A 10,378-nucleotide genomic window follows, 5' to 3' on the forward strand; every position below is an offset into this window, starting at 1 on the left:
TTTGGCTGCTGGGAGGGAGGTTCAGCCCCTTCCCAGGGACAGATTTCAGCTTTGTCACGGGATTTGAGCTCCTGATCCTCCCAAGGACAGATCTCTGCTTTCAGGCTCTCTGTGCTCTGAGATTTCTTTGAAGGTGATTTGGGCAGGGCTGGGCTCCCTGCACGGGGTTTGGCCTGTGGCTGCTCTGTGTCCGTGCTCTCCCAGGGACAGATTTCTGCTCTGTCACTGGATTTGACCTCCTGGGCTTCCCAAGGACAGATCTCTGCTTTCAGGCTCTCCACGCTCTGGGATTTCTTTGAAGGTGACTTGGGCAGGGCTCTGCTCCCAGCGTGGGGTTTGGCCTGTGGCTGCTCCGTGTCCGTGCTCTCCCAGGGACAGATGGACTCACGATCTCTGCTCCCCTTCTCCACAAGTTTGGAGGCTTGTTTTGATGGGACTCTGTCCTTCCCTGGGGCTGCTCCTCTGTCCATCTGAGGTTCAGCCACTTCCCAGGGACAGATTTCTGCTCTGTCACTGGATTTGACCTCTTGACCCTCCCAAGGACAGATCTCTGCCTTCAGGCTCTCCGTGCTCTGGGATTTCTTTGAAGGCTCTGTGCTCCCTGCACGGGGTTTGGTTGGGGGCTGCTCCGTGCTCTCCCAGGGACAGATTTCTGCTCTGTCACTGGCTTTGCGCTCCTGGGCCTCCCAAGGACAGATCTCTGCTGATTTCTTTGATGGCTCTCTGCTCCCAGGGTGGGGTTTGGCCTGTGGCTGCTCCATGTCCGGGCTCTCCCAGGGACAGACGGACTCACGGTCTCTCTTTGCTTTCTCCTCCTTTCCAGAGGCACCAACTCCAGTTTCTTTCAGGAGACCTTGACTTGCAGAAGGGCTTTTGCTCACAGTGGATGGTCTGAGTTTCTCTTTACCTGATGGAGGTTCAGCCCCTTCCCAGGGACAGATTTCAGCTTTGTCACTGGATCTGGGCTCCTGAGCCTCCCAAGGACAGATCTCTGCCTTCAGGCTCTCCGTGCTCTGGGATTTCCCCGAAGGTGATTTGGGCAGTGCTGTGCTCCTGGCAGGAGGTTGTTCCAGGGGTTTCTCGGTGCCCAGGCTCTCCCAGGGACAGATCTCCTCCTTTATGCTCTCCATACTCTGGGATTTCTTGGACTCGGCTTTTTCCAGGCTTTCCCTGACGAGCTCTGCGAAGATCCCGCTGTCCCTGTGCTCTTCCCGATGGCTGCCCAGCCCTGCCAGCTTTGCTTTGGGATCTCCCCCTCCTCTGGATCCTGGCTTGCCTTCCCTTTTGGAGGTGTCCTGACTCAATCCCTCCTTCCCTGCTGGAGCTGCAGCCTCTTCCCAGGGGCAGATTTCTGTTCTAGGACGTGGCTCATCCTCCACTTCCCACGGACAGACGGTGGCCTTTCTGCTGTCCACGGATCCAGCTCGCTGGGATGAAGGTTTGGGCACTGCTGGGAGCCCCATCCCAGGCTGCTCCACACCTTCTCCGGATTTGGGGGATCCCTGCTGCCCTCTCCCTTTGTCTGCAGCCAGAGCTGCCTCTCCCACTCCCCCTGTTGTAGTTCTGGAATCTTCCTGGGATTCCCCAAGACGGATCCCTCCCTGCCCACTCCCAGCTTTCCCCGCTGCATCCCAGGCTCCATCAGTGCCCTGGCTCCCCCCAGGACTGAGGGGCTCAGCCTGGCTGCTCCCTTTTTCCAGCACCTTGTCCAGGCTCTCCTCACCCACCGGGAACCCACCGTCCTCCCGGGAACCAACGGCCTCTTGGCGCAGCAGGGCTCCCCTTCCCGCTGGGATTCTGAGGGATCCTGGGGGAAAAACCCCAGCGTCCGGCTTCTCCCTGGCCTCTCCCTGCACGCTGGTGGTGGAGGGCTGGGGGCTGCTTGGGGTGGGCTTTGCAGGTGGCTGCTCCTCCTCCGTGTGCTCCTGGGGCTGGATGGAGCCGCTGGTCCCCTGGAGCCCTTCGGCTGTTCCTTCCTCCAGCGTGACTGCAGGAGCATCTTTGCCTGGATCCACTGCAGGAGCATCTTTCCCTGGATCCACTGCAGGAGCATCCTTCCCGGGATCCAGCCCAGGAGCCCCATCCCCTTCCTGGGGCTCCACCTGTGTTTTCCCACTGGGAAACTGCTCCGCCACTTCGTCCCCACCAGCCAGACTGTCCCAGTGTCCTTCTGTCCCGCTGTCCCCCCAGCCCGTGGCTTCCCCGGGGGTGGCAGCGTTGTTGTTGTGCTGGCAGGGCACCGTGTACCCACGGCTGGGGGGCTCAGGCCTCTGCCTGCCCCCCTCGGGGCTTTTGGCAGCAGGGTCGGGGCCGGTGCCCCCGAGGGACTTCTCCCTCCTGCTGCTCCCCCTCTTCCTGAAGCTCCCCTCGCTCTCCCTCTTCCCTCTGAGGACGCTCTTCCCACGGGAGCGGTTCAGGGCTTTGATGGCCAGGCCCAGGCTCCGGAAGGTCTTGGCGGGGGGCGGTTTGGGCTCGGTGGTCTCCGCGTCACCGGCGGTCCCCGACTCTGCTGCCTCGGCGGCTTTTTGCTTCCTGCTCAGGATCTCGTCCTGGATCAGCTCCCAGGGACAGACCTGCGCCGAGATGGGGGGTGGGGGGCTCAGCAGCCCCCCCTTCCCCGCGGGGGGGGTCGAGTGCCCCGGGTGTCCCTCCGGTGTCCCCTGTCCCTCCGGTGTCCCCTGTCCCTCCGGCGTCCCCTCCTCCTCCTCTCCCGCCGCTGCCGGGGGGTCCCGCGGTGGCTCCTCCGGCTCCAGGGAGTCCCCGGCGGGCACCGAGTGCCTCCCCAGGCTCTCGTAGCGCACGGGGGGCACGGGGGGCGTTTTCCTCACGGCCACCCGCACCTTCCTGGGCGGGTGGGCGCTGTCGATGCTGACGCTCTTGATGGGAGCGTAGGTGACGTGTTTCTGCACCTTGGCATCGCCCGGGGGGGACGCGTCCTCCTGGGAGCAGCTCTTGGCGGGGATTTTGGCCTTCCCGGCGTCCCCGGGAGGGGCGCGGCCGGGGGGGTGCCTCGAGGCCGGGGCTGAGAGCTGCCTGCTGCTGTGCCACCCCTCCCGGGCGGCTCTGCTGGCCGCCAGCAGGGCCTCCTCCCGCGCCCCGGTGACGACGCTGTGCGACTTCTGCAGGGCGGGCGCCCGGGCCGGGGGTCTCTGCCAGTGCCCCGACAGGTTTTGGGCGCTGGCCGACTTGCACATGAGCGGGGCGGCGTCCAGGGAGTCGCTGTCGGATTGCTCCAAGGTCACCTCCATCGCCTCCCTCCCCGGCGAGGGCTCCTCGGGGGCGGGCGACCCTCGGGGGAGCCCCTCGGAGCTGCGGGACTTGCGCAGGGCCGAGGAGCGGCGCCGGGACCCCTCGTCCCGCATCCTCCCGTCCAGCGGGCGCCTGGCGGAGGAGCCGCGGCGGCTCGGGATGCTCCCGCGGTGGTCCCCGGCGCTGCTCCGGCGGGACGGGGCCTCGGGCGGTTCGGCCCCGCGCCGCAGGATGGAGCGGGCGAGGCTGCGGCGGGAGCTGCGCTTCCTGGGCAGGTGGGGGTTGTTGGTCGCCATCCGCCACGTCTTGTGCACCTCCAGCTGCCGGTAGAGCTTCTTCAGCTCCTCCTGCGCCGGGCGCGGCAGAGGGAGGGGAGAGAGGAGGGCACGTAAAGTGGGGGATGTAAAAAGAAGCCCCCCCGAACCGCCCAGGCTGCCCCTGCGTCCCCAAACCCCCCCGCCCTGCGCTGCCCGTCCCCTCCAGCCCGGGGAGGGTCACCCTGCAGCCCCTTCTCCCCCCCCTCCCCTTCGCTTTGCATCAGGAAAAGATTGCGAAAGGCACCTCTTACTCTGCACAACCAGCGTCAAAAGAAGGTCCTGAGTGTGCCACCCACCCGAATGTCATCGGGGTCGAGACTGTGCTCGCTCCAGGCGGACGCGATGCTGCTGTTCAGGCAGGAGCCCGAGCGCCGCATGTCCAGCTCGTCCTCGTACACCTCGGCCGTGATCTCCTCCCGCAGCGGAGAGCCCCTGTGCAGGAACTGCGGGGGGCCAGGAGAGGGCACTCACCGAGGGGGTCCCTGAAGCGCCAGGAGACCCCAGCCCCCAGCTCCCAGAGTCCCCGGGCTGAGCGTTGGAATCGTGGGATCACCAGGGTTGGAAAAGCCCTCTAAAGTCGAGGCCAACCTTTAACCCGTGTCACCACTAAACTGCGTCCCCAGGTGCCACATCCACGTGTTTTTGAGCGCTTCCAGGGATGGTGATTCCACCACCTTCTTGGGCAGCCCATTCCAAGGCTTTACAACCCTTTCCACTAAGAAATTTCCCCCCAAATCCGAGCCAAATCTCCCCTGGTGCCACCTGAGGCTGTTCCCTCTCCTCCTGTCCCTTGTTCCCTGGGAGCAGAGCCCGACCCCCCCCGGCTCCCCCCTCCTGTCAGGGACTTGCAGAGCCAGAAGGTCCCCCCTGAGCCTCCTTTTCTCCAGGCTGAGCCCCCCCAGCTCCCTCAGCTGCTCCTGCTGCTCCAGCCCCTTTCCCAGCTCCGTTCCCTTCCCGGGACACGGTACCTTGGGGATGAAGAGCAGGGCCAGGGTCATGGTGACGGTGCCGTGGGTGTGAGCGAAGAAGAGGAGCAGAGTCCAGTCAGGATGCAGGGAGGGGATGATGATGAACCTGGAAGGGGAGAGAAGGGCAGCGCCAGGTCCCACTGAGGCACCCCCAGACCCCACAGCTTCCCCCTGCCCGGCGATCCACGGTTCCCCCCTGCTCGGGGACGGTTCCTGAGCGTCTCCAGGGATGGGAATCGCCGTTCCCAGCCCCTCCCGGGCCCCGTGTCCTACCTGACCACGTGGAAGGCAGCGGAGATCATGAGCTCGTTGTGGAGGGCGATGCCCATGTACCGGGGCTCGTGGAAGGCGGAGGGCACGGCACGGGTGGCGTAGCACAGGAAGCTGCCCCACAGCAGGAACAGCATCTCGGCTGTGGGGCAGAGCAGGGAGTGATGCTGAGCACCCAGCCCTGGGCACCCTGCGTGTTTTGGGGGGCACCTGCTGCCCAGCAGGACCCCACTGCATCCAGCCCGGCACGTTCGCCCCGGATGCTGTTGGAATGTGCTGGGCTTGGATCACCCCTTGGCACGGCCTTTCCAAAGACCCCCAGGACTCAAAGAGCTGCACCAGGTGATTTACCCAGGGCCAGGGTGATGGGAACCCCTCCTTGGAGCAGATTAAATGGGACAAGGAAACGAAAACCCTGCATGGCACATTTAGGGGGTCCTGGGGCTGTGGGGACCCCCGGGGTGCCCTGGGGGTGGTCTCACCAGGGCTGTGGGGATCCCTGGGGTGCCCTGGGGGTGGCTTCACTGATCACCATCATGTAGAGCTGTGGGGACCCCTGGGGTGCCCTGGGGGTGGTCTCACCGATGACCATCATGTAGTCCCAGCAGTCGTGGCCGCAGATGTAGAAGTGGAGCCCGTGGGTGGTCTGGGCACGGATCACCAGCGGGATGTTCTTGTTGACGTTCTCCAGCATCCCGATGGTCCAGGCCGCCAGGAACCACAGCACCAGGAGCAGGATGGGCGCCAGCAGCTTCAGCACCCGCCCGCTCGACACGTAGGGCGCCCGCTGGGCCGAGCGGGACAGGAACACCTTCAGCACCCTGGGGGGGGGCACAGGGGTGAGCCCCCGGCCCTCTCTGCTGTGGGGGTGCTGAGCATCCAAATCCCCCACTGCGGGGGTCCTGAGCACCCAGACCCACTCACCATGGGGGTCCTGAGCACCCAAATCCCCCTGCTGCAGGGGTCCTGAGCATCTAAACCTCCCCTCTGTGGGGGTCCTGAGCATCCAAACCCCGCACCCAGACCCACTTGCCATGGGGGTCCTGAGCACCCAAATCCCCCCACTGCAGGGGTCCTGAGCACTCAGACCCACTCACCATGGGGGTCCTGAGCATCCAATCCCCCCCACTGCGAGGGTCCTGAGCATCTAAACCTCCCCTCTGTGGGGGTCCTGAGCACCCAACCCCCCCCGCAGCAGGGGTACTGAGCACCTAAACCCCCCCACTGCAGGGGTCCTAAGCACCCAAACCCACTCACCATGGGGATCCTGAGCACCCAAATTCCCCCCACTGCGGGGGTCCCAAGCGCCCACATCCCCTCACTGTGGGAGTCCAGACCACCCCGCTGCTCCCCATTAGGGGGGTCCTGAGCACCCAAATTCCCCCTGCTCCGGGGGGTCCCGACCACCCACATCCCCTCACTGTGGGAGTCCAGACCACCCCGCTGCTCCCCATTACGGGGGTCCCGACCACCCAAACCCCTCAGCACGGGGGTCCCGAGCCCCGAGCCCCCCACCGTGGGTACCTGTACAGCTTGAGGGTGATGGTGCCGTAGACGGTGGCGAAGCCGAGCATCCGCACCCAGCGCAGGACGATGCAGCGGAAGATGCTGGGCTTGAAGTAGAGGATGAACACCTGGAGCGGCGGGAGGCAGGGATCACGGATGGCACGGCCTGGATCCCACCTCCAGAGCCTCGGGAATCACCTGCTTTCAAAGCCAGCCCCCCCCCTCCCCTTGACCCTGCGGGAAGCTCGTGCGGGGAGGGAGAGGGGATTTGGGCAGGGATTAATTCCCGCAGCCAGCAGGAGAAAAGGGATTTGGTTTTCTGAGAAGGTTTATGCCGCAGCCCCCAGGGACCGTGCCAGCAAAATTAACAATTAGGTGGAGCCGTGCCCGTGCCCTGCTTGGGGCAGTTCCATCCTGTGAACTCCACCCCGGAGGTTTTCAGCTCGGGGGAACAGCTGGATACTCACGGGGAAGTAGAGGAGGAGGGATCCAAAGAGGATGGTCTCCAGGAGGATGATTCCCGACGCCCGGATCCTCTGCAGGGACAGAGGTGTGAGGGTGCAGCCGGGAGCCTCGGCTGGTGCCCAGAGGAGACAGGGCAGGGGGATCCCCCTTCCCTGAGACCGCAGGGTTTGGGGTGGGAGGGGAGCAGGGCAGGGGGTGACAGCGGAGGGGGAGGACTTGGGGACACCTTGCCTTGCTCCGTCTGAAGTGGTAGGAGACGAGCATGCTGAGGAAGATGGCCAGCATGCAGCAGGCCTGGCACGACAGCACGGCCGCCCGCAGCACCGGGTCCTCCTGGATCAGGCACGGCTTGTCATCCTCGCAGGTGGCACAGCCCGGGCGGCAGGGCCAGCACGCCAGGCGGGACCCCCCGTCCGGCCCTGGGGACAGAGGGAGGGCAGGGTGGAATCACTGCACCCAGGGGGAACCACCACGTCCAGGGGGAATCACCACATCCAGGGGGAATCACCACATCCAGGTGAAAACACCATATCCAGGGGGAATCACCACATCCAGGTGAAAACACCGTATCCAGGTGAAAACACCGTATCCAGGTGAAAACACCGTGTCCAGGTGAAAACACCGTGTCCAGGTGGAATCACCTCATGCAGGTGAAATAACCACAACCAAGGGCTTGGTGGCACTTCCTGTGCCAGGGCACACGTTCTGGCTTCCCAAAGCCCCCCAGCCCTGGATCCCACTGCTGTATCCATGGGTAAAACCGGGTGAAAAGAGGCCCCCGGGGCCTGGCACGGCACCCACCTGCCCAGGCACCGCTGGCCACTCCGCCGGCCCCGTAAAAGCCCGGCCTGCACCGGCACAGGTACCTCCCGAGGACGAAGCCATGGCTCTCCTGGGGCACACACTGAAGGAGACAGGCTGAGACACTCAGGAGGGCAAGGGTTTGTCCCCCACCCCCTGTGTTCCCCCCGTCATCTGCATCCCCCCAGCCCCAGGGGCTCCAGCAGCCCCCAGCTCACGGCTACCTGACCCCGCACCATCCTCCCCCCCACGCGCTCAGGAGGAATCAGTGGTTAAACATTTCAGAATTAAAAGCCAGAGCTTGGCCCCAAATCCCTCCCTAAAACCTAAATGGACACCTAATGCAGCCGAGCGCCCTAATCCTGCCCAGCCGTGACGGCAGTGCCAGCCCAGGCACTGCTCCCTAATCCCCTCTCCCCCGGCGCATCCTGCCCCGAACGGGCCGCGCTGGCGGCCCTGCTGGGCATTGTTGTTTTCTGGAGGGATGCCCGGCACTGAGCCCGTCCCTCCGGAGGGCACCGCTGGCAGGAAACAGCGGCCGGTGACGCCTTTCCCACGTGGGGACAGTTTTTGGCCGCCGGGGTGGGACTCCAAAGCTGGGAGGAAGGTGGGGTTTGCCCTGGCTGGGGGTGCTGACGGTGGAGCCGAGCCCTGAAAGTGCTCGGGTATCACCGGGTGGGCGCCAGGATGGGGGAGTTGGGGTGATGTGCCCACCGGCTGCCAACCCCCCGTGCCCGCGGTGCCCGGGCAGGGAGCGGCCCCGGGTCACACGCCCGCGGCTGGCGGTGGGGAGGGAAGATTTGCACAATAAACCTCTCGCTGCGGGTGCGGGAGCAGCTGAACGAAGCAGATGGATCGGCCGGGAGAGGATAAAGCTCAGCCCGGAGGGAGGGACACGGGGCAGGGGCAGCCCGGGGGTGGTTCGGTGTGGGGGTGCCCCAGCCCTGCAGGGTGCAGGGATGGGGTGTGGGGGTACTCCAGCCCTAGTGGGTGCAGGGATGGGGTGTGGGGGTGCCCCAGCGCTGCTGGGCACGGGTATGGGGTGTGGGGGTGCCCCAGCCCTGCCGAGGGCGGGGAGTGGGGGTGCCCCAGCCCTGGCAGGGGCGGGGATGGGGTGTGGGGGTACTCCAGACCTGGTGGATGCAGGGATGGGGTGTGGGGGTGTCCCAGCCCTGCTGGGGGTGGGAATGGGGTGTGGGGGTGCCCCAGCCCTGCCTGGGGTGGGGATGGGGTGTGGGGGTGCTCCAGCCCTGGTGGGTGCGGGGATGGGGTGTGGGGGTGCAGGGTACCTGGGTGCTGTTGAGGTCACAGCGATGTGTGTCTGAGAACCAGCCTGGCCCGCTGGCGCACTGGTCGATGGCCACATCCCGCAGCTCCACGTCCACCCGCACCACACCCCTGTGCACAGGGATGGGGTCAGCCCCGGGGGTCATGTGGGCCCACCCCGTGCCCCCACCCAGCGTGGCTGTGCCCCATCACCGTCTCCAGGCTGGCACTGGTGCAGGGACTGGGGGGACAGGGACCAGACCCTCGGACAGGGATGTTCCCCCCCGGAGCCATGTCTGGAGACTCCCAGCTCCCAGGAGAGGTCCCAGCCTGGCTCACCCACCCCCAGCACGGCCATGACGGGGGGGGTCTGGGGGTGGCAGCACAAGGGGGGACCAAGGGAGGGCAGGGGTCACCTCCGTGCCCGGGGATGTGCAAACACACACGTGCAGCACTCACACCCCCCCCGAGGGACACAGGCAGGGTGTTGGCACACCCCGGGGTGACACCTCCAGCTGCCCCCCCCAACACACACACACGGGGCACCCCCCAGCCCTCTTAACAACCCCCCTCCTCCCCCCCAGCCCCTCCGGGCTCCGCTTACTTGAACTCGGGGCTGAGGTCCGGCTTGAGCCCGTAGAAGGCGGAGGAGAGCGTGACCGCCCAGGTGGGCAGGAACCTGCCCTCCCGGCACTCCAGGAACGGCGGCGACCACCTCACGTGGCCCGGGTCGCCCACGTAGCTGTCCCCCCGCTGCCACTTGGGGGTCTCCATGCTGCGCAGGTCGTTGCTGAGCACGCGCTTGCGGAGCTGGGGGGTCCGCTGCGACTTGAGGGCGTTGAACCACTCGTTGTCCCAGCTGAGGTTGCCCAGGCTGGGGGCGGAGGCCGAGACGTCCTGCAGCAGGATCTGCCCGTCCCCCTTGGTGGCCTGGAGCATCAGCCGGGGCTTGGGGGCCAGCGGGTGGGCGTCGAGGGCCAGCACCGCCCGGCGCACCCAGGGGTGCCCCTCGGCCAGGCTGCGGACCAGCGCCTGGTACCACTCCACGTCCTCGGCCACGCTGGCCTCGCGGATGTCGTTGGTCTGGAAGAGCATGTTGAGGAAGTTGGCGGTGTGCGCCAGCGCCTCGGGGGCGGCCCGGAGGGCGGCTCGCAGGGCCGGGGGGGGCCCCGGGCCGGGGGGTCCCGCCGCGACCCCCCCGCTGCAGTTGGCCCGGGCCAGGCGCTGGGCATCCCCCGTGCGCAGGAACGCCAGCGCTGCCGCCGAGCCCTCGGCGTCCCCCGGCGCTCCCGGCTCCAGGGTGGGCGCCCACGGGGATGAAGGGCCCGGCGACCATCCCGCCGGCCGCGGGGGTCTCTCCTGCGGGCGCTGCCCCGCCGTGAGCACGGTGACGTGCACCAGCACGGCGCGGACGCCCCAGAGCAGCGGCCAGCGGCGCGGCTCCATGGCTGGGGCTCAGCGGAGCCCCCCGTCCCCCGGCGGCCCCCCCGGCCGGCCCGGGGGGCTCATGGCCGGCAGGGACCCCCCGGAGCTGCC

The 10,378-nt window shown here is 66.6% G+C and overlaps 1 protein-coding gene across 1 annotated transcript in view; it reads right to left on the bottom strand.

Annotated features, from left to right (window-relative positions):
• The window catches only part of GPR179 (G protein-coupled receptor 179), an 11,566-nt gene extending 1,188 nt beyond the window's left edge, over positions 1–10,378 (bottom strand). The window contains exons 1-12 of the mRNA XM_027698918.1: positions 9,447–10,378; positions 8,866–8,974; positions 7,577–7,679; positions 7,007–7,194; positions 6,778–6,846; positions 6,329–6,438; positions 5,387–5,625; positions 4,808–4,946; positions 4,535–4,640; positions 3,863–4,009; positions 1,607–3,596; positions 520–1,447 (exon numbers count right to left, since the gene is read on the bottom strand). Of these exons, the coding sequence (XP_027554719.1) occupies positions 520–1,447; positions 1,607–3,596; positions 3,863–4,009; positions 4,535–4,640; positions 4,808–4,946; positions 5,387–5,625; positions 6,329–6,438; positions 6,778–6,846; positions 7,007–7,194; positions 7,577–7,679; positions 8,866–8,974; positions 9,447–10,288 (4,970 nt within the window). The 5' untranslated portion in view covers positions 10,289–10,378. The remainder of the gene's footprint in view (positions 1–519; positions 1,448–1,606; positions 3,597–3,862; positions 4,010–4,534; positions 4,641–4,807; positions 4,947–5,386; positions 5,626–6,328; positions 6,439–6,777; positions 6,847–7,006; positions 7,195–7,576; positions 7,680–8,865; positions 8,975–9,446) is intronic.

The sequence above is a fragment of the Neopelma chrysocephalum genome, unplaced genomic scaffold (genome assembly GCF_003984885.1).
Source record: "Neopelma chrysocephalum unplaced genomic scaffold, ASM398488v2 Primary Assembly neopelma1_134, whole genome shotgun sequence".
NCBI classification, from domain to species: Eukaryota; Metazoa; Chordata; class Aves; order Passeriformes; family Pipridae; genus Neopelma; species Neopelma chrysocephalum.